The sequence below is a fragment of the Myotis yumanensis genome, unplaced genomic scaffold, assembly GCF_028538775.1.
Source record: "Myotis yumanensis isolate MYYU_CA2020_CCGP unplaced genomic scaffold, mMyoYum1.0.hap1 SCAF_6, whole genome shotgun sequence".
In the NCBI taxonomy this organism is placed as follows: domain Eukaryota; kingdom Metazoa; phylum Chordata; class Mammalia; order Chiroptera; family Vespertilionidae; genus Myotis; species Myotis yumanensis.
The window spans coordinates 97,351,113-97,374,786 of NW_027223757.1; the positions used below are offsets into that span (position 1 = coordinate 97,351,113).

General features: G+C 52.4%; 1 protein-coding gene across 1 annotated transcript; it reads left to right on the top strand.

Annotated features, from left to right (window-relative positions):
- The first annotated feature begins 3,027 nt into the window (after nt 1-3,027).
- Nucleotides 3,028-7,396, top strand: MUC21 (mucin 21, cell surface associated). Its single transcript, XM_070418988.1, has 3 exons — nt 3,028-3,321; nt 5,738-6,753; nt 7,017-7,396. Exons 1-3 carry the CDS (start codon nt 3,258-3,260, stop codon nt 7,185-7,187), a joined length of 1,251 nt encoding a protein of 416 aa, XP_070275089.1. The 5' UTR covers nt 3,028-3,257; the 3' UTR covers nt 7,188-7,396.
- Nucleotides 7,397-23,674: the final 16,278 nt, after the last annotated feature.

The following is a 23,674-nucleotide window of genomic DNA, read 5'->3' on the forward strand; positions in this document are numbered from 1 at the left end:
TCTATCCACTGAGCCGAACTGGCTAGGGCACATTCCTTTTTTTTGAAATTGAGGTACACTTGACCTCTAACATTACGTTAGTTAGATAGGTGTACAACATAATGATTTGCTATTTGCGTTCATGTGAAATGGTCCCCCGGCAAGCCTCGCTGCCCTCGGTCGAGGCTGTAGCTTCAATCACACACACCGGGCGGACAGCAAAGCATCCGAGACCCCTCGGTGCCTGCAGTCCTCCTCCCCTTTGGGGAGACTCTTCTCCTTACTCGTTGTTTCTCCCAGATTTCTCCCAAGTGGAATCTATATAGTCATGTTTGTCTCCTTTGCTTTTGTCCTTTATTATCACATGCTTATGATGTGCAAACACCATGCTGGTACCTTTAAACACAGCATCATTTCTTTCTCGAAACAATCCAATGGGAACTTAAATTTCCGGCTCCATAATGAGCTAGGAGCCTTGACTTAAAATACCCTGAAAAGCTTAACATGGTGGACTTAAAGCAGCCGTGGGCAAACTACGGCCGGCGGGCCAGATCTGGCCCGTTTGAAATGAGTAAAACTAAAAAAAACAGACCGTACCCTTTTATGTAATGATGTTTACTTTGAATTTATATTAGTTCACACAAACACTCCATCCATGCTTTTGTTCCGGCCCTCGGCCCTCCGGTCCAGTTTAAGAACCCATTGTGGCCCTCGAGTCAAAAAGTTTGCCCACCCCTGACTTAAAGTCTTCTTAAATGAGCCAGCAAGTTGGCAGGGAAGTAAGGAATGCTAAAAGCAAAGACTAAGTTAAGATAGGAAGCCAAGGCGTAAGGGGCGTACTGAAGCCAACTTTGGCCAAACCAGGTGCACTGAACCTTCAGCAGCACCAGCCGAGGCAGGACCCTCACAGCAATCTCTACCCCGCAGGGAGAGTGCAGACTGCAGCCCGCACCCCCCCCCCCCACCCCCTGCCCCCGGGAAACGCAAGTAAGATCGCTTGTCTCTAAACGGGGTGCAGGGAAGGGAGAAGAAAGGGACATATGTCAAGAAATAGCTGTAACCACAATACTTCACATGGTTTGCAGCCCCAAATCACTGGGAATTCAAAAGACCTCAAGCCTATCATTTAATTCAAAAGAATTCTCGAGTGATAATGCCTCCATATGCCTGGCCCACGAATGCAAATTCTTTGTGGAAGATCAGATCTTTACCTCAGGCCTCACGGAACTTCTACAGATAACATCACAAGAAAAGTAAATTCGTAGTCATAGCTCTCAATCACCAATGAAAACAGACGCCAGGAGTGACAGCCAGCAGGAAGCCAGCTGCACGACGGGCACTGGGATTAGTACACCCAGAGCACAAAGCCACGGGCTTACGTGCGTCCCAGCTGTAGAGCTGACCACAGATATCCGCGCTCCATCTTCAACAACAGAATCCTCAGGTTTTAGTTGAGTGTGTGTCCACCCACCTAGACAGTGTATTTCCGTATCTTTGAAGCTGTCTGTAATGATGTGACCATATTCTGGCTTACGGTGCATAAGCAGACAACAATAACCTCTCATGAAGTTATAAAACAAGATGAAATTAAAATACTTGATAACATTAGGGTATGAGTTGGGAAATGGTAATAAGAATTAAAATGTGCCGAGGTCCTTGTATTGTTTTGAGGAAGAGTAAAGCATGAGCTACACTTAGACTATAGTAAGTACGCAGGTGAAGTTCTTTACAGGATGACCTCTCACAGGTGCCACCTGGGCTGCAATTCAGGACCCGTGCGATTCTAGAGGGAAAGAAGGTTGCTTTCTCACACTGCTGCTATTTTTTAGCCACAGAATAGGATTGCTGTGAACCCAGGACCCAACCCATCGCTGACGGCCCCTTGCCCTCTGCCTCAGGAACTGCCCATCACGGCCGCCAGGACATCTGCGTCTGAGCCTTTCCCAGTGCGCCCATCTCTTCCGGACTCCGACTCACTCATTCCAAATCCCGGGTGTCTCCAGCGCCTCCCGCTTGCCAACTCCTTTCTAACAGGTCTCACGTTGGGGATGCTCATTCAAATGAACGACCACACTCACTCCGTGTGGAACTCCCATTGGTCCCACACCTCCTGCCCTGGCCACAGGACGTCTTCCCCATGAGTTCCCCAAACCTCCCACGCATTTGGGTGTGACCAGTCATGCTCACTTAGCGGACCGTGTATGCTTTCTGCTGCTGCGGTCTTCCGTGTCCAGACCCAGTTCGAAGCTCCCGATGGACTAGGACTAACAGACTTGAGTCTCCTAATGTGGCCTGAGGTGCACCTGCTGGGAGATGCCTCACCGACGCTTCGGAGAAGGAACATCCGAGGATCCCAGGATGGAAAAGCTCCTACGGATTCCTCTGAAAACAGGCAAGACGGGAAGTCCTGTGCTTGAGGTCATACGCCCCCTCAGTCTGACGGGTGGCTTGTTCTTGCACATTCAACACTCTCCCCACGCCCGCAGCCCCCATGCCCGGGACACCGCCGAGATGGCTTCATTGAGCCCTGGACCCCACTTCCCCTGTTCACTCATTAATTGTTGAAGGCCTACTGCTCACCAGCCTTCTGCCGTACATCTGCCTTCTGCCCATAATCCAGGGCCCAGATCTCTCATTACTGCTTTCCTTAGTCTCCTATTTCTGTTTGTCCCCTAGCTCAGTCCATTAGGGCATCTTCCCTGCTAAAAGAGCAGGCCCACAGGACTCCCTGACCGGGAGAAAGAAGTAGAACAGGTTTCTGGCCCCATCCCTGCCTCAGAGGGTGGGTCCCTTCCACTCTGACAATCTTGATTACCTTGTCCCATTCTGCTTCCTGCTGCAACCCAGCCCAATGCCCTGTCTAGTGTGATCATGTCTTTCTCCTCTCTCACCTTCCTCTTGACCTCTAGTCTCTGCCTTCCCAGGCTCAGTATTGTTTTGTTAGCTGCTCAAAGCTGACGTAGAACAAGTCAACTTCTCGACTCCTCCCCCACCCATCTGAAGCTATAAAGGCCCCTGCAGCTCTTCCACGATAAAGAGGCAACAGCATCGCATGGAGAAAGCTTAAGGAACCCAGGCACCCAGTCTCTCACCCCACCTCCTAGCTCACGGCTCTTCCAAGAACACATACTTAGGAGACCCCAGCTCCTGGAAGCGTCAGCCTTTAACTCTTCACCTGGAACTCTCCTTTCTGGAGAATACTGCTCTTTGCCTTCTAGGGCTTGGCCGCATCTGGGATCCACGCATCTTGCTTTCTGGACACCAAGAGGCAGATCGAGATGCAGACAGGAAGCACTCCCTTGAAGTACTGGCTACTATTACATCTCCTGCTTTTAGGACATGGTGAGTGATTTCCTTAAAAGCGGGTGGTCTGAGAACCTTTGAGGGACTGCAGAGTGGTGACCACTCCCAGGGTGGCTGCGGTGGTCCTCCATGTGAGCACCTTCATTTTGCTCCAGTCACTCCAGTCTAACAACGAATGCCCTGGGAGGCCGGCAGAGCACGGCGTTAACACTGGTTTCAGTGCTTTGGGTGAGCTGTTTAACTTCTCTGTGCCTAGGTTTCTGCATCTATAAAACGGTAATGACTTATGTGATGTGACTGGGGCAGGGGGAGTTAAATAGTAAGGACAGGAAGAATTATCTACTTTAAAAAATATCACTCATCTATATTCTACAAATTTAATTTCTCTCCTGTTCCTAACCTGATTCGCATCATCCTAATCAGCCTCAGACCAAGAATAGAAGTCAAGAGTAAAAACAGACTCCCACCGTGTCCCATAGCCCTGGCACTCAGACCTCAGAGCTCCTAGTGCACATCCAGAAAGCTGGACTTCCAGAGAATTCATCATTTGGAATCAAAATTAGGCCTCTTATCATTTTGACTCACCTGTTCTCCAAAGCTTCTCAGGTCAAAGCCACTCTCTCTCAGATGTCACCTCTACATGCGGTCGTCTCCATTTCCTATTTAGTTTTACTCATGATTCTGATCTTACCCCCAATTTCCATCCCGTTGCAGAATTTGGGGACCTTCCCAAAATAGAGCTATACTCTAACCCTATGTTACTTGAAATAAAACTGAGGGAAAATACACACATGCAGAGTGAGGTGAGGAGCACCCGTGTCCCAGGCAGCAGTGAAATGAGCCCCAATGAGATAGATGCAAACTCAAGGAGAGGCCGCATGTCTGTCCTTCAGGGTCATGAGGGCAAACAGTGGGCACAACCTAAACTCCAGGTGAGCCTCCCTACACTTGTGGGTATTGATTTATGGCCCTTAATCTGGGCAGATCGTGCACATTTAACCTACACATAACCTGTTCTTCTCCAGCCTCTGCCAAGGTGGTCAGGAGCCCTTGGCACTCCAATGCCAATAGAACCACTCGCCCATTAGGAGAGACAATAGCTGGCCCCACCTCAAACTCTGATTCATTCAGTCTGGAGTGGTTTGTGTAGACATCTTTATTTTCTACTAGTGGCCTGGTGCACAGATTCATGCACATTGAAAGGAAATTAATTAGAAGAAATATTTTAATATCACTATTCTCCCTTTCTCTATAATAGAAGTGTCAACCAAATTCACGATTGACAATGACAGATGGAAACACACGCATGCAGTTGGTGCCTGTGAGAGCTTTATATGTATTGCACATACATGCATGAGTCAGCTTAGCCTTTTATAGATATAGAATAAATTTGGTTAATTAGACCTGCTTTCTGATGTAGCTAAACTTTTTCCAGCCCAGTGAAGCACCCTAACTTCTCTTTCAGGTAATTGTCAGCAACACAGCAGTAAATATCAACATGAAGCAGATTATTATTGTAGATCACGCAGGGAGAACAAAGGGTAAATATTTGACTGCAGCAGTGTTTGACTATATTCTGCTCAGTGAGAAAACCTGAAGTCATTTTTAAAGTCCACCATTTCTTACCTCTTTTCAGTCGGGTCAAGTTTCTAAGCTTTCTAAATCTCCATTTTCCAGTTAATGAAAAGAAAATAGGATTCCACCAAGTCTCCTATCCACCTACTCCAGGACTTGTGTGAGGATCAAATGAGATGAGGCACGGGAAAATGCTTCACAGACATTTGGTTAAAGTGTGAAATGTTTCCACCTGGCTATAAAGCAAGTCATGTTCCTGGGCTGAAGAAACTGCAAGGAGGCGAGTCACTAGGGAGAGGAGGCTGGGCGTTGCTACATGACGTCATTACCCATACGGTTGGACACTTAGCATATTAGCCTTTTATATAGATAGATAAGCTCTCCAGGTGACCCTAATGTAGGTGTTTTCTGCATAACACTCTGAGAAATATTTTCCAAGGAGGGAGCAACACTACTTTAAGACTGAATGAATCAATATACTAGTTTCACCTGGTCCTAAAATTTCTTTATGATAATTTTAATCTGTATTAGATCTTGTATAGAAGATTTTGGAATAAGCTTATTGCCAGTGAAACTAGGTCAGCTAACCCTGGTGTTGGGGCTAGATGAGGAGGATGACAGAGCAAGGCAGCTACTAGTAAAGTTGCAGGCTCAACAGCTTGGGTTCAAATTCTGTTCTACTGACCAGCTATATAAACTTGGGCTAGATTCAACATCTTTAAGCCTCCATTTCTTCATCTTAGCTGGTAATAGTAATAGAATCTATTTCATGGGCTTGTGTGAGCATTAAATAGAATTACCTATGCAACAAATTTAAACCAAATGTTGAGCAGAAATTATATATTCTCTCAAATGTGTCATCATTTATCATTATCATCAGATATAACTTCCAGTGATAATAGCATAACTACCAATGCTGGATCCAGTGTTACCCCCAGTGGCAACAGCGGAACCCCCACCACTGGATCCAGTGCTACCCCCAGTGGCAACAGCGGAACCCCCACCACTGGATCCAGTGCTACCCCCAGTGGCAACAGCGGAGCTCCCACCACTGGAACCAGTGCTACCCCCAGTGGCAACAGCGGAACCCCCACCACTGGATCCAGTGCTACCCCCAGTGGCAACAGCGGAACCCCCACCACTGGATCCAGTGCTACCCCCAGTGGCAACAGCGGAACCCCCACCACTGGATCCAGTGCTACCCCCAGTGGCAACAGCGGAAACCCCACCACTGGATCCAGTGCTACCCCCAGTGGCAACAGCGGAACCCCCACCACTGGATCCAGTGCTACCCCCAGTGGCAACAGCGGAACCCCTACCACTGGATCCAGTGCTACCCCCAGGGGCAACAGTGGAATCCCCACCACTGGACCCAGTGTTACTCTCAGTGGCAACAGTGGAACCCCCACCAGTGGATCCAGTGCTACCCCCAGTGGCAACAGTGGAACCCCTACCACTGAATCCAGTGTTACCCTCAGTGACAACAGTGGAACTCCCACCACTGGATCCAGTGCTACCCCCAGTGGCAACAGTGGAACCCCCACCACTGGACCCAGTGCTACCCCCAGTGGCAACAGCGGAACCCCCACCAGTGGATCCAGTGCTACCCCCAGTGGCAACAGCGGAACCCCCACCACTGAATCCAGTGTTACCCTCAGTGACAACAGTGGAACTCCCACCACTGGTCCCAGTGCTACCTCCAGTGGCAACAGCAGAGCCCCTTCACCTTCTCCACCTGGGATGCACACAACTTCCGATGTGCTTAGCATAAGTGCTGCTACCTCAACGAGCAGCGTGAGGCCCAAAGGGTCCCTGGAGCCATGGGAAATCTTCCTCATCACGCTGGGCTCGGCTGCAGTGGCGGTGGGGCTCCTCGCTGGGCTCTTCCTCTGTGTGGTGAGTGCCTGGGGAGGAGCAGCAGGAACCAGGAAGTGGTCTCAGGAGCAGGGGAGCCAGGCCGGGGCTGAGCAGGGGAGGAAGACGTACTAAGAGAAGGAGCCACTGTGTAAGAGGGAACTATTGACTGGAGAGAAAGGGGCTGGAAGAAGGAGAGGGCTGGAGGGCCCGAGGTTTGAAGGGGAGGAGACTCTGGAAGGCGTCCGTGGTGAAGACCTGTGAGAGGGGTACAGCGTTGAAACTATTCTCCCTTCTTGTTCTAGAGAAACTCCCTGTGCCTGAGAGACGCCTTTGACGCAGCTGTCTACCATCCCCACGACCTCCAAGGGGGCCCGGGCCCCGGAGGGAGGGAGGGCTCCCATTACAGGCCGAGGTGGAGGAGACGGGGGCCCTCCGCAGTCCTGGAGATGAGAGGGCCGCACCCACGGCCCTGAGCAGCGCTGGCCAGGGCCACACCTTCCTGGAGGAAGCTGGCCTGGGGGCAGGAGACCCGAGCGTCTTCGTTCATGCCCAGCAGTCCCCTCCCAGCGCCGTTGGGATCTGTGACAGCCTCAGGGAAGACACTTCCTCCCTCTCAGCTGCTTGTACCAGACATTGGGGAGAGAAGCCACTCTTCCTTGGTCACTTAGCTAAGAAATAAACACACCGGAAGGAGCTCAGAGCCTGTGAGTGAGGGAGTGAGGGAGTGAGTGGGTGAGAAATTGTTGGGAGCACGAACTCCTGAATCCTGCTCCTGCGCCAGCTGTGGGAACAGGTCCTTCTCTGCCAGGGGCTGTGCCCCGTGGACACCGCGCAATAGAGACAGGAGGAGTCGCTGTGAGGCTATAAGAGAGTCTTTATCGCAGACCAGTAGCCATTGCTAACAAGGAGCCATCAGACAAAACAGTTCTTCAAAGGTGCCCCACAAGGTAGCTGCAAACACAGGAGCCATTGTACACAGCAGCCCCTGCTAATACAATACAATCACAGGAGTCCTGTACACACAGCAGCCCCCGCTAATACAGGACGAACACAGGAGTCCCGTACACACAGCAGCACCCGCTAATACAGTACAATCACAGGAGTCCCGTATACACAGCAGCCCCCGCTAATACAGGACGAACTCAGGAGCCCAGTATACACAGCAGCCCCTGCTAATACAATACAATCACAGGAGTCCCATATACACAGCAGCCCCCGCTAATACAGGACGAACACAGGAGTCCCATATACACAGCAGCCCCCGCTAATACAGTACAATCACAGGAGTCCCGTATACACAGCAGCCCCTGCTAATACAGGACAAACACAGGAGCCCAGTACACAGAGCAGCCCCCGCTAATACAGGACAAACACAGGAGCCCAGTACACACAGCAGCCCCTGCTAATACAGGACAAACACAGGAGCCCAGTACACAGAGCAGCCCCCGCTAATACAGGACAAACACAGGAGCCCAGTACACACAGCAGCCCCTGCTAATACAGGACAAACACAGGAGCCCAGTACACACAGCAGCCCCTGCTAATACAGGACGAACACAGGAGCCCAGTATACACAGCAGCCCCCGCTAATACAGGACGAACACAGGAGCCCAGTACACAGAGCAGCCCCTGCTAATACAGGACGAACACAGGAGCCCAGTAAAGCAGCTGCCCACCAGTGTACTCTAGACAGTGCCCCCACTCAAATTGCCATGAACAGCTGGCGTACTCTGATTAGGGTCCCACACTCCACCCCTTACTCCAGATGGTCTTCTAAGGGGCACCCTGGCCTAGTTGCCAGCTCCTTGAATACAGAGCCTACGACAATACCAACTGTAGCATGTTAGGAGCAGTACCTCAGCCCTATAGTAAAACTCACGAATGCCTAATCCATGTCCCTGACCGTCCATCCCACCAACCTCGGGGGGCCATGCGGGAGGGCCTGTACGGCCTGTACTTCATTATCTCTTTCAGGGCACTGCTTACACTCCCAGGGCTGGACCAAGGGGCGTGACTGTCACTTATAGTCGTACCCGCTTCCCCGGGGGGATAGGAGGGCTACCCAGGGCCCTTCCCTAGTAACAGACCATGGCCAGGTCCACACTCCCTGTCCCCCCTCTGCCAAGGGGGAGGCCTTGGGTTGCAGCGGCTCGTCTGTTGCTTTTACCTGCACTCAGTGTCTGAGGAAACCTCGTACAGACTCTTCCAGCCGAATCATTCAGGCCACGCGGGTCCCCACAGGGGGCCTGGCCTACCAGCCACTGTCGCTTGTGCCATCGTGGCAGCTACAAGGACAGCCCAGCTGTGCGTTCCAATGGCCAAAGTATCCAAATGGACAGTCATAGCCGTCCATGTGGCTGGGTTCTTCCCCACCTGCCCGGGCCGTGTACCACCTGGTCTCCGGGTGGGGGGCGGACCCTCTCGGAACGGACTAGGGAGCACCTCCTCCACAGGAGTGTCATCCCTGCACAGGGTCTCAGATGTCACAGGACCCAGCAGGGCCTGCAATCCCTGTGACAGAGGGCTGGTCCTCACCGCGGCGCTCTGTTCCAGATAGGCCCCCACTTTGCTAAAGGTGGGGTTTGTGCCGCTCCCGACATGGGCAGGTCACACAGGCCTGTAAGGCAGCACTCATGGCTGCCCACTGTCTCCCAACAAGAGAGCATCAGCTCCCAGTTTCCTTCATCACTGGGACCAAAACCTGATGGGTACCCGTCTCCGCCCACTTTGGCGACTGCCCTCTAGTTCTGGGGTTCAACCCCACGCCGCCCCCTTCCATGACAACTGACAATGGAGTAACGACGGCGCCAAGTGGGAACTGGACACCCAATACCCTAAAAGGCCAACATAGGTCTGTAACAACTCCTGGCAGCTGCGTTCAAGTTCTGCAAGAGAATCAGAGTTAACACAACATCATTACCACATGGAACATGGGCCCCAGGGAGGCTTGCCCAGGCCACTGCACAGTGGTGCCGCCCTCGCGCCGGAGTTGGGCGGTCCACGAGATCCGCTATAGCCTGCACACCGGAGGGTGACGGGGGAGGCACTTCATTCCGTTCTCTGCAATCCACGGTCAGTCGGGTCAGTAGCTGTCAGGCACCGGAGATTGCGGGGCTGCGTGCCATAGACGATCCTCACCTTCTCCAGCCGCAACACCGCCTGTCCAATCTCCCCAAGATGCACTCCTGCACTGGAGAGAGTTGCTTGCGGCACACAGACAGCTCTGCCTCCGCACCCAGCTACATGAGCAACGGGGCCCGATCTATCTGGCCAACAGCAGTCTGCACCAGCGAGTTCAACATACAGCCTCCAGGGCCGCCAACCGGGTGCCTTGGCCGTCCCTTAGTCTAGGACAGTGGTCGGCAAACTGCGGACCGCAAGCCACATGCCGCTCTTTGGTCCCTTGAGTGTGGCTCTTCCACAAAATACCGACTTCTGTGCATGGGCCACGAAGTTTCAATCACTGTACGTGCACGCCCGCACGTGGTATTTTGTGGAAGAGCCACACTCAATGGGCCAAAGAGCCGCATGTGGCTCGCGGGCCGCAGTTTGCCGACCACTGGTCTAGGAGATCAAGGTTTGGCTCAATGGATAGAGTGTCAGCCTGTCGATTGAAAGGTCCCAGGTTCTATTCTGGTCAAGGGCACATGCCCGGGTTGCAGACTTGATCCCCAGTAGGGGATGTGCAGGAGGCAGCCAATCAATGATTCTCTATCATCATTGATGTTTCTCTCTTTCCCTCTCCCTTCCTCTCTGAAATCAATAAAAAACAAAACAAAACAAACAATCAAGAAAAACTCCTTCTCTCTGGGATCGCTGCTCTACCTGTGACTTCCCAGTCGCCCGTGAGAGCACTCCTGGGGGCTGTAGCGAGAATTAAATCCTCGTGCGCATTTTGAAACTCTCATTACCTGCAGCGGCTTGGGCGTCTGGCCCCCTGGTCTTTCGCTGCTCCTGCTCCTGGCAGCGCATGGGCTCCCGCTGGCTGTGCGACCGCTGGCTTGCTGGGCGGGCTGTGGAGCTCGGCTCCCGGAAGCTCAGTTTCTCCCAAGCCCCACTGCTCCCCACTGCTCCCCAGGTCCGGTCCGGCAGCAGGGACCGCAGAGTCTTCTCTGCCACCACCAGTGTCACCTCGCCCTGTTCCCAATTCCCCAGGGGTCCAAGGCATCTGACCACGGCTACCAGATGCCACAGCCTGTCGGAGGAAGCATGACTTTGGGGGGCAGGCGGGGCACTAACCCTTAAATCCTGTTCCTGACGCCAATTGTAGGAGCACTTACTCCTGTACCCTGCTCACAGCGCCAATTGTGGGAGCAAGTTCCTCCTTGATCCTGCTCAACTATGCCAGCTACGGGGTGCACAGCTCCTCTGCTAGGGGCTGTATCCCCGTGGACGCTAGACAGTGGATGAAGACGATATGAGAAGTCGTGGGGGTGTAGGAGAGTCTTTATTGCAGACCAAGTAGCCATTGCTAACAAGGAGCCATCAGACAAAGAGTTCTTCAAAGGAGCCCCACGAAATAGCCACAGCAAACACAGCAGCCCCTGCTAATACAGGACAATCACAGGAGCCCCTGTACACAGCAGCCCCTGCTAATACAGGACAATCACAGGAGCCCCTGTACACAGCAGCCCCTGCTAATACAGGACAATCACAGGAGCCCCTGTACACAGCAGCCCCTGCTAATACAGGACAATCACAGGAGCCCCTGTACACAGCAGCCCCTGCTAATACAGGACAATCACAGGAGCCCCTGTACACAGCAGCCCCTGCTAATACAGGACAAACACGGGAGCCCCGTCAAGCAGCTGCCCACAGGCTGGTCAACAGCACATCTCTATACCAACTGAGACAAATGAGGCCTCTTGCCCAGTAGTGGCTCCAGTGTGGGCTGTAGAAAGGCACGCCTGTGCGGTGCATGCAGTGTCCTTGCTTTGGCACCTGCGTATGGCAAACTGGCCTTGAACATCCGGCCATTTCTCCCAAGCCCCACTGCTCCCCACTGCTCCCCAGGTCCGGTCCGGCAGCAGGGACCGCAGAGTCTTCTCTGGTCCCTGGGAACTCTGGTCAGGGTTCCCACAGTGCGTGAGAAGTAAACACGCCCGAAGGAGCACACAGCCGATGCTGAGTCTCCCAGCTCTGAGGGAAGCCCAGGCTGGGCCCTCCCGCATTCACAGGCTCCACGGTGGAGCCCAGAGGCCTCGTTGTCCCCATTCTCTCCTCCTTCCTCACTCCAGCTGCCAGGGGAGTGAGAAGGCAGGGCCGGGGCCAGGCTTCAGGGGCCCACTGAGCGGCCTGGGGCGCACAGGTCATGGGTGGCACAGGCTGAACCCGGGCATGGGTGCCGGAAGCCGGTCCATCCTTGGTGCTTGACACAGTCGCTGCAGGAAAGAAACATCTGCACAGCATATGTTTCAAGGGACCTGGCATATATAACATACTGTTCTTAATATGTTTGCTCCCTTTAGCGCCATGTGTTTTAACCAAGGTCACCTCTCCGAGAAAGGTTGTTTCCCCAGGTGGGGATCTTTCGCTGAGGTTAGGGAGGGGATAAAACCCCTTAACTAAGTGCCAGGCGGGTAGTTAATCACTTTAACTACAAACAATCACACTTAAGCTACATAATCTTTACTCCCTGGAATGGAGATAAGAAACGCCCTAACCTTTGGAATAGAGATTGATAGGATTGGAATCTACTGGTATAAATACAGATGTAACAAGACAACAAGAGACAGAGAACCTAGAGAGAGAACCAAGAGACAGGACTTGGCTGGAGATCATCATCAGATCCTAACCAGAACCTAGCCAGAGAACATGGCAAAAGATCCTGGACAGAACCTGGCTTCAGAACTTCACTGGAGAACCTAGACAGAACATGGCAAAAGAACCTGGATAGAACCTGGCTAAAGAACCTGGCGACCGAACCTGGCTGGAGAACCTGGCTAGAGAACTTTGCAACAGAACCTGACTACAGAACCTAGAGACAGAACCTAGCGAGAGAACATGGACACAGAACTTGGCTAGAGATCCTGGCTAGGCTGCTGATCAACTGAACGCTGTCTCCATGTCATTCCTTCTTCGCCAACTCCGTCCACACCTTTGGGGATCCCTGGACCCGTTGGGGTTGGACCCCAGCACATGGGGGTTGGGGTGCAGGTGCTGTGGGCAGGTGTGTCCCCTCCGATCGAAGTTTGCAGGGCCTCATGTTTGCTCTGGGCCTGGGCTGTTTAGCTGGGTGGCCGGCTTCTCTCGAGCGCGCCCTTCCGAAGCTGCCGGAAGCCCCTATTTTACCAGCAAGGCTTTTCTGGCTACGGGCTAACCTTGAGGCCCCTCCAGGAGGGCAGCACAGGTGCCGTCCATGGCGCAGGGAGCAGGCCACCTGACCTCCGGCGCTGCAGGGCACAGGGAGCTGCTTGGGAAAGTTGAGTTGCTGCAGATCCCGACAGTGCGACAGTGGGACAGTGGACAGTGTGACAGTGGACAGTGCGAGGGCTCCCCTGGGACAGAGCCCTGGGAGGGAGGGAGCGTGTGCTGGTGGCTTCACTGCAGCTCGCAGGGTGGGGACTGCCTTGCCTTCCAACACTCACTAGGTTCCTCAGCTCCATCAGCGGAAGCTGAGGCCCTGCCAGGCACAGGCGGCCCAGCCACCTGAAGGGACCCAACAGCCACAGAAGCTGAACTGAATCTCCTGAGAAGGTGAAAGGACAATGGAAAATAACTGAGATGAGACAGGGCAACCCAGGCAGGTAGTTAAACATGTAAAACGCGCTTTTTCACGTTAAAATAGTAATAGACAAAGTGAAAAAGATTGGCCGCGGTTGAGAACACCAGGAGCCTGGTGGGAGGTGGGCGAGACTGTGCAATCAGAGCCAGTGCACCGGCGGGAACTCAGAAAGGGGGGGAGGGGAGCTGGAGGACGGGCTCAGCAGGGCCCACTGTGAGCAGCAGGCGCAGAGCCGAGCAGCAGGAGGAAGAGATGAGAGGAAGTGGAAGGTAATGTAAACACAGCTCAGTCAACACACTAAACACCAAGGACTTGCCTATTCCAAACAAGTGAACTGTATGGCATGTAAGTTATAGTCAATGAAGCGATTAAAATGTTATCACCAGGCGCTATACAAGTGTGTAAGCATTAACATTCTGGTTTCTAAAAATAAACAACAAATGACTCAAAGCAGTGAGCACTTGGCGACAGAAGAGCCGAAAGGGAGGCGGCGCAGGGCAGTGGCTCCGCTTGTGACTAACTCGCTGATTACTCTGCAAACACTTCGCTACTCCCAGAAACTGGTGTGTTTGCGGAGTGTGAGCCCTCGTTACTCAGCCTCTGTCATGGGGTGCCTCCCGGGAGCGCCGCTGCTGATGCCCGGGCGCGGGCCAGGCCGTGCCGCTGTGGCCCTGGCCCCGTGCCCGCGGCGAGGCTGCGTGCTCTCCGAGGTGCGCGGAGACTTTCTGAAGAATTTGTGCAGGTTTGGGACGTTTCACAGGAATCGTTGTCCAGATCTTCCACGTCCATGGATATGTATTTGCTGAAGCTGAAGGGTGTGTGGGAAGTCCTCTGTGGCCGGGGCAACAGCCATGTTTGCTTCCCTCGCCCCCGGCACGGCCGCCGCCTTCCTTTCCGGCCCCTGTTATTATGGGGCAATGGCAGGACAGGCGAAAATCTCTCCTAACAGGCACCGTTTCACCCCGAGGAGGCTTCATGCTTTCCCGCCTCGCACAGATTCCTTTAGGGGCCACGCGCTGTGTATAACCCGGTGATTTGGGGACCTGTTAAGATGTTATCTAGTCAGATATATTGTAGAGTGAAGTACAGGAGTAACAAAACTTCTGTTTAACAAACTCTCCTCTCCCCTTCGTGTCAAAGAGTGTGTCCCCTGAGGGGCGAGACGTGCGAGCAGAGCGGAGACCGCCGTGGCAGGGCCGAGGCCGCCGCCTTGCCCGCTGCCATTGCAGAATATTCAGGATCTGTGAAAACGAGCAGCTGGCACGAAGCCCACGCCCAGGCTGTGCGCCGCTCTGCGAGGAGGCCGGCTCACTCGCGGTCTGGGTGGCAGTTGTATGTTTCCAGCGATTTCCAGGAGAAAGATGCTTCTCGCTCCACATGTACTTCCCGCGGATTCATGGTTCATCTGGAGATGGAAGGGCACAGAGGGCGTGTGGCGTGTGCGCTGCGAGCAGGGGTGAGGGACTGAACTTCTGGCTTCCAACCTGAACTCCGAGGCGCGTACAGACCTGGGTCCCCAGGCCCCCCACGGGGGGGCCCTCGGAACAGTCCTGCAGTGGGGAGACTAAAATGATGCGATTGTTTTTTATATTAGGTAGGTTTGTGTTTCATATTTTCTTAAAAATATGGAAAAACATTTCATAGAAGAACATTTTCATTCACTTTCACCAAAAGGTTATTGAGGACTATATCTTTTAAAAGCACATAAACATGTCTTTTGGTGCATAAACATGCGCAGAAAAACCTTGTAAGCAAAAATATATTGCAACTAATTAAGCGGGGCAAGTAGCATGTCGGAGAGCAGGAGGCCGCGCGCGCCGGGCAGGCGCTTGGTGCCGCCAACGGGAGGCCCGGCGATGCTGCAGTGCCAGCACCCCCTTCAGCCGTTCACACAGCGGTGACGCTTCTTACTGCTCCAATGTCTGTACTTACAAGAGGGAGAAATTGCATTTAAAAATGATTGAATTTGTGATAAGAAGTTTAGATTAAACATAAACCGTACGGAATCCGCAGTTTTTCTACGCAGATGGTGGCTCACGTTTGACGAAGTCGGAGCATGTCCTGAGACCCTCACCTCCAGGCAGGGGCCGCGGCCGGGGCCGCCTGGACGCAGGTGGGTCGCAGGCAGGACCATGTGGCTTGTATTTCACAGGAAAGCTGTTCCTTTTGTCCGAGGTGTTTCCTGATGACTGTCCCACGGGAGGCAGCGCCGAGGCTCCGTGTAAGGACAAGGACTCGGCTTGGACGGAGGCCCAGCGGGAGCCGGGGAAGCGCCGCGCCTGGGAGGCTGAGGGCCGCGCAGCGAGTCGGGAGCCTGGGCATTTTCCAAGTAGCGTTCAGCACCCCAGGCGAAGGATGGACTTCAAAACCACGCTCTGTTTACTTTGCACAGGCGTGGGCCCCTGGAATGCCTATGGCGCTGTGACACACTAATTCTTGCACCTGAGAAAGCAAAAGTTCCCGCCCTCGGCTCCTGGCCTCTTTCCAGGGTGTGTGTGCAAGCACAGGCTCTGAAGCTGGCCTGCTAGTTTAGCTCCTGACTTATTAGCGTGTGAGTCTGGCTGAGTTACTAGACTCTGTGACCAATCTCCTCCTTCTTTCTCTGTGACCCTTGTGTCTCAGGGTCTGTGGATGCAGCGTCGGCTCTGGGGCCAATGGGGTGGGAGGGAGTGGGGTCCTCTGCCCCCGCCCGTTAGGAGTGCGCCTCCCTCAGCGGGAGATCCTTGGAAGGAAAAATCCAGCCCTGAGATGGCGTTGAAAGTGTGCAAGGCGGCCACCTCCTGTGTTGAGGCCGTGGCATTGTAACGTGCCTACACACTGCCAGCCCGCCATGCGCTCCTGCCACCCTGATATCACCCCCCTGGAGCCACCGGTCATAGCTACACACCATCGCAGGCTTTGCATAGAAGTAGACCAACCACACAATATGTGCTCCGGGACCTTTCGCTGTTGTTAGTCCTCACCCAAGGATATTTCTCCCATTGATTTTTAGAGAGAGTGGAAGGGCAGGAGCGAGGGGGGGAGGGAGAGAGAGAAACATAGATGTGAGAGAGACACATAGATTGGTGCCTCCCAAGTGCCTTCCTACTGGACCTGGGTCGAACCAGCAACCCAGGTACGTGCCCTTGACAGGAAATTGAACCTGGGACCCTTTGGTCTGCAGGCTGGCGCTCTAACCACTGAGCTACCGTCCAGGGCTCCAAGAGACCCTTTTTTATTTTTTGACAAGAAAATAAATGATTACTCATCAGTTAATGTTGTTCATTAGATTCCACATATGAGTGAGACCATGTGACACTTATCTTTCTCTGACTGGCTTCATTCACTTAGCGTGATGCTCTCGAGGTCCATCCAAGCTCATAGAAGCATCAAACAGACTGTCAAACCTCAGAGGGAAGGCAGGGGAAGGTGGCGTTTGGGGGGGAAGAGATCAACCAGTGAACTCATATGCATGACCTATGGACACAGATGGTGGGTGGTGGCAAGCTGGGGTGGGGGCTGGAGGCGGGTGGGAGAGATCAATGGGGCAGAGAGGGGACATAGGTAATACTTTCAACAATAAAGATTTAAAACACACACACACACACACACACACACACACAAGAAAATAAATGATTAAATAGTACGCTGAGGTGAGTGGTATTCCTAGGCTGTCATGGGAGCCAGGAGGAGGAAGGGCCTACCTCTTCCTGGGTGAGTCAAGGAAACCTTCTTAGAGCGATATCGCATGAGCAGGAGTGCATCAGGTGAACAAGGTGGGAGAAGGGACCACAGGGAGGAGTGTGTGCAGATGGAGAAACAGCACAGGCAAGGGCATGAAGGACGGAAGCCACAGGACATCTTAGGAAACCATGCCAGGTCAGCATCCCTGGAGACGGACTGAGACAGCCTTTGGTTGCCTAGCTACCCAGATTCCGTTTTTAATTTTTTTAAGTTCCTCCTGGTGCCTCGGGCTGCTGGTGCTCAGCCCTCTCTAGGATCTTCTTCAAGAGCTTTGTTCTTCAGATCTCAGTTCAATGTCACTGCTTCACAAAGGCTTTGTCTGGCTACACCTTAGAGCAGCGGTTCTCAACCTTCTGGCCCTTTAAATACAGTTCCTCATGTTGTGACCCAACCATAAAATTATTTTCATTGCTACTTCATAACTGTAATGTTGCTACTGTTATGAATCGTCATGTAAATATCTGATATGCAGGATGGTCTTAGGCGACCCCTGTGAAAGGGTCGTTTGACCGCCAAAGGGGTCTCGACCCACAGGTTGAGAACCACTGCCTTAGAGTGTGTTCCTTCTTCCTACTGCTAATGTCACATGACCTTGTTTCCTTTTCCATCAGTGGAAATTATTATTATTTTTTTTTAAATATATTTTATTGATTTTTTACAGAGAGGAAGGGAGAGAGATAGAGAGTTAGAAACATCGATGAGAGAGAAACATCGATCAGCTGCCTCCTGCACATCCCCCACTGGGGATGTGCCCGCAACCCCAGGTACATGCCCTTGACATCAGTGGAAATTATTATATTTATTCATTAGTTTCCTTGTTTATTGTATTTATCTCCCCATTAGAATGTAAGCTTTATGAGGGCAGAAACCTTCTCTACCTTTTCTTTCTTTATTGATTAAGGTATTACATATGTGTCCTTACCCCCCATCGCCCCCAACCCCCTTCATGCCCTCACCCCCGGTGTCTGTGTCCATAGGTTAGGCTTATTTGCATGCATACAAGCCCTTTGGTTGATCTCAAGAGACCCTTTTAAAAGGAAGTGAAATGAAAGCCAACATCTGGCACTCAATTCACGGCCTCATCCCTCACCACAGCCTCCCTGCCTTTGGCGGGACGCACCCAGGAACGAAGTCAGATCAGTGAGAGCAAGTTACATTTTTGTCCTTGCACATCTGACCTGCGGTGTCAAGTTCAGCCACTGCTCGCTGGGAGACCTAGAAATAGGTCATGGGTTAGACCCTGGCCCGTTCCGAGCCCTCGCCAAAGCCAGGCCGGACCAGCGGCTGCGCCGGCCCTCCCCCTCTCGCAGGGGGACCGCGTGAGAGCCCGGAGCTCAGAGGAAGGAGCCCCGGGCTGCCCCGTGACCCCAGACCCGCACCTGGAGGAGCCTCCGTGTGGCTGCTTCTTCAGGCCCCAGGGCGCCAGCTTCCCTGGATGAACACCTGCTGACCTCTAAGATCCATTTGCTTCCTCTTCCTCTTCCTCTTTCCTTCTCTACAGGCGCCTGCTTTGAAATGAGGCATACACTCAAAGCAAACAGACTTAGGATCATTTCTGGTTCAAAGGGCGGGTCCCTTCCTCCCGGCACGGATCCCCTCCTCGCCCCTCCCGGGCCTGCCCCCTCGGCTGCCTTTGGGGCAGGGGACCTCTGTGCCAACAGCACAAACGGCAGAGCCAGGCACAGAGATGCCCCTCCCTGGGCAGGGAGGGCCGAGGCTCTGGCCGGTATAAATGCCTCAGACTGACGTGCTCATGAGAAAAGAGAAGAAAACGAGAACAAACTGGGACCATCTGTGGAGCTCCCCAGCCCCACCCCGGAGGCCCGCCTGGCCCTGACTGGCCTGGGAGTTCTGCGACTAGACTTCCCCTGGAGGCCGGGGGTACCGTGCCTCGAGCGGCCTCTGCAGCCCACCCTCCCTCCCTCCCAGGCTTCTCCCTGGGGACTTGCCCGCTGAGTCATCTCAAGATGGGGAGAGGGAACGTCCCTCCTGGTGTCCCCCGCCTGTGGCGTCTGCTCTTTGGACTCCTGGGTAAGTGACTACGAGCTGGTGAGGAGAGGGGTGGGCAGGCCGCGGGTCTGAGAGGTCCCAGCCCAGGTGCAACTCCTCTTCCAGAAGCAACGGTGACCCGCTCGCTCTCGTGGCCATTCCTGCAAAAGCCAGTGCTGCCCGGCCTCACGCAGGGCCCTGCGGCGGCGCGTCTCCCAGCGAGGGCCGGCGTAGGGGGCTCACTTCGCTGCATTTTGCACAGTTTTGTTTTTAACTGGAACATCCTAGTTCCAATAGCATTCTTTTAAAATATATATATATATCTTTATTGATTTCAGAGCGGAAGGGAGAGGGAGAGAGAGAAACATCAATGATGAGATAGAATCATTGATTGGCTGCCTCCTGCATGCTCCCCACTGGGGGTCAAGCCTGCAACCTGGGCATGTGCCCTGACCGGGAATAGAACCCTGACCTCCTGGTTCATAGGTCGATGCTCCATCGCTGAGCCACGCAGCTGGGCCCAATAGCATTCTTAATTCCAAATCCGAGCCAGGTTCTGAGCCTACAGTTAAGCAGAACTATCCCTTCCGTGAACGCCGCCTGATGTCCACCAGGCTTCACCCCTCAGAGTTCCTGGGAGAAGCAGGAGAGGCCCTCGAAGCTGGCGGGTGGTTACCCTGGAAGGAGCAGCCCCCGGGCTCAGGGCCGCAGCGGGGCCTGAACTGACAGCCTGAGCTGGTTCCACGGCTCCTCTGGTCTTTGGTTTCTCACAGCAAACTGTCTTCCTTAATTATCTGAGACAGGCTTAACCAGCGCAGGTCTCTGCTGCCTTTGCTATTGGAGGTCAGATCAGAAGGAGGGGGGCGCGGGATGAAAGAAAGGGTGCAGGTTGGATGAGGTGGATTGGGGGCGGTCCCCCTTTGCTCCCCAATATGTCCCATTGCATCCTTTTTGGATTCGCTGCTCCCTCTGCTCCAGGCCTCCCTCCTTTAGGGCTGGCTCTGTCCTTCCCGACTGTGAGCCCCACATCCTAAGGCTTCAACTGTTCCCTCCCTCCCAGCGACTCCAGACCCACCTCTAACCGCGGGTCCCTGACTCCTGTCCCACCCATCCCATCACCTCAGACCAGGCACGTCCTCCCTGTGGCCACTTCACGGAGCGGGTACGCTGGCCGGCAATGTGGCAGCCCTGGGCCGGGGCACGGTTGCAGGAGAGCGCCCCTCTCCCCCCAACACCACAGACACGCACGGGGTCAGGAAGAAAGAAGCGTGCCAGGTCTGTAGAGTAACCCCCGTCACAAGGAGCTGCAAGGGTTAACCCCTCCCATGGAGTCCTGGTCCCTCTCACCCTCCGCCTCGAAGGCCCTCTCAGTGGGTTTGCTCCTCTCCGGTCCTTTCTGCCTTCACGGGTCTCGACCTCTCCCATCAGCATCCAAACACCTGGCATAAATATCCCTCAGGGAGGTCCAAGGCCGGGTTCTGTGGCCGGGCTGTGCGGCCGGCCGGGCTGTGCTGACGCCCTTGCCAGCTCCTGGGGGGTCTAACCCGCGGCCCCGGGCCCTGGGTGGTAAGGACTTCCTCCCTGAGACCTGCCTCATCACTCCCAGCACTGCCTCCCCCCATCTCCTCCCCACCCTTAGCTTCCTCACCTTCCTATCTCCACTGCTCACCGCCCACTCGCGTGAACTTCCTTTGGATTCTTCCACTGGTGACAGTGTGCACCCTCTCACCGGAGCCCAGCTGCAGGCTCCAGTCCCCCGCAGACCCCGCTCCTGCCGCTGCTTCTCACCGCGCCTGCTCCTCAGGCTTCTTCTGGCTTTTACCTCCTTGTTCTAAATGGCATCTTAGGCCATTCCTTGTTTGTTGTTGTTCTGGTGTTTTTTGTTTGTTTTTAAAAATATTTTTATTGTTCACAGTATTATAGATGTCTCCCATTTCTCCCCGCACCCCCCTCACCTGGACCCCTCCCCCTTCACCACAGGTTGCTCTGGTTTTCGTCTCTGCTTCAGGAAGGGGGTACTGACTTCCTTCTACTCAAAGGAGGCATGAACTCCTGGACACCCCTGCCCCCATATTCCATCTCACAGCTCCCCTAAATGTTTATATCAAATCTTTGGTGTTAAGTTAATATGTACATTATGATAATTATACCAGTAATGTTTATAGCTGAGTTATACATTGTATTATGAGTACTCTCCTTTCTTTCCTTTTTAAAAAATATATTTTTATTGATTTCAGAGATGAAGGGAGAGAGATAGAGAGGCATCAATGATGAGAGAGAATCGACTGGCTGCCTCTGCACGCACTGCACTGGGGATCGAGCACAGAACCTGGGCATGTGCCCTGACCTCCTGGTTCATAGGTTGACGCTCAACCACTGAGCCACGCCGGCTGGGCAATAATAGCCCATTTTAAAATTTGCTTTGCTTTCCTCACATACATCAATTCACCTAAAGCCCCGGCAGAAGCATAGATTTCTTTTCCATGCACCCGAGGCATCTATCAGGTTCACCGTTCCCCTCAGAAACCCCCCAGGAAGCATCGGTCCACCTCCAGTCAATACTGGCTGCTCCCAGGTTGCTGCTCAGCTCCTGTCCAACAATTTTTCTTTACCGACATCTGGAAATTTTCATTTCCCTCTTGTAGATCTTGTTTCTTGTTTCATTTTCTCATTTTGATGCAGGACTTTTTCTAGAAGCTTCCCAAGAGAGGGCTCATGGTAGGAGATTATTTAAAACCTTATGCACTGTTAGGGTAATGCTAAGCTGCTGTAACAAACAGATCCCCAAAATGACTTAAAAAAATAACAAGTTTAAAAGTGAAATACACTTTATTATAAAATTAAAACAAAGTAAAATAAAATAGACTTTATCAGAGGATGGTGGGACCTCTGCTCCATGTAGTCATTCAGGGTCTCAGGCTGAAGGTGGTTCTGCCATCTTCTACAAGTGGTTCCAGTGTTGTCGGCCTTTCAGCCAAAGGCAAGGGCGCAAGAACAGAAATCAAAGAAAAGAGATATCTTCTTAAGCAAGTGAGGTTATATACATCCCATGCCTTTACAGTCCTCTGGCCGGGGCTTCAACATATAGCCATACCCAGCTACAAGCAAGGGTGGGAAATGTGCACAGGAAGAAGTGAAAAATGCATCTTACATGTCTGAAAATGTCTTTATTCCAGAGTTCAGAGTTTAGCTGGTTATAGAATTCTAGGTTGGACACTGTATTTACTCAGAATTTTAAAGTCATTAATTCACTGTTTCTAACACCTAGATAGTGAAGTCTGATATTATTTCAAATACTCATTGTTTCTCTGGAAAATTCAGGATTTTAAAACAACTAGTGTTGCTTTAAAATCTCATGATGTAGTGCTATAGTGAGGATTCTTCTTTCTTTGTGTGAGGAACTTACAGAGTAGAAAGTTGTGTCACTTCTGGGAAAATTTCTTGCATTTCTTCTCTGAGAACTGCCTCTGATCCATTTCTCTGTTCTGTCTTTCTGAAATATTGTTTGGGTGTTTGACCTCCTGGATTGACACTTTATTCGTTTTCTGTCTTCCAACTCTGTCACTTTATTCTTCTTCTGGGAAGCCTCTGAGGTCTTCTAATTCTTCTAGTGAATTTTGAATTCAAAAATTTTTCCCCAAGAGTTCTTTTTTGCTTTTGGTATGCTCCTTTAAAAAACAGTATGCTTTTATTTTTGTTTTTTATGGGTGCTATATATTTACTTATTTTGTTTAGGACATTTGAAATTGTTTTGCTTTCTGCATTGTCTCAGTTTTCTCTGAGTTTTGTTCATAGAATGCTTGTTTTAGCATTTGTATTTCGAGTTAGAGATTTCCTCAAGTATGTGGTGATCTCAGAATGTCTTTTGTATTTGAGAGTGAGACACTAAAGTGATGCTAGAAGCTCTGTGTTCGGGGTGGAGCCTGCTAACTTATGGACTCAGCTCCAAGGGCACTTGGCAGAGATGTGGCACCTTTGATTGGGAAGACCCTGAAAATGTCAGTATCTGCAGGTCTTTTCTAGTGTGGGGTAATCTCCACATTCCTGCTTAGAAAGAGCAAGCGTAGCTACCAATATGCTAGGAGCTGAGGAGGGTGAGAAAAATGAGAGTTTTGCAGCTGAGAATGAATCGCACACTTTCAGAACAACTAACCCTGACTTTAGCAGCACCTGGGACCCACGGACCAGAGTTTCTTTGGTTTCAGTATCTCCAGAGATAAAAGCCCAGGCTCACATGAGAGCCAGAGGTGTATTCACCTCAGTACTTGAATAGAAGGAGGGCTAGGGGATTGAGATGGGTTCTAGCTGCACTGTATTTCAATCTTCCATTCTGTATCTAGTCACACATCACGCCCCATATCTTCAGAGCAATTCCTGACCCTTTCAGAATTCCACATAATGAATCGTGGTGACTCTCACGCCTGACACAAGCCTGTGTTGAAGCATTCTCTGTTCTTTTGGAGAGTCACCCTTCACCCACCCGCTGTCCCTTATCTTGAAGAATGTTTATACATCTTCTGCTGC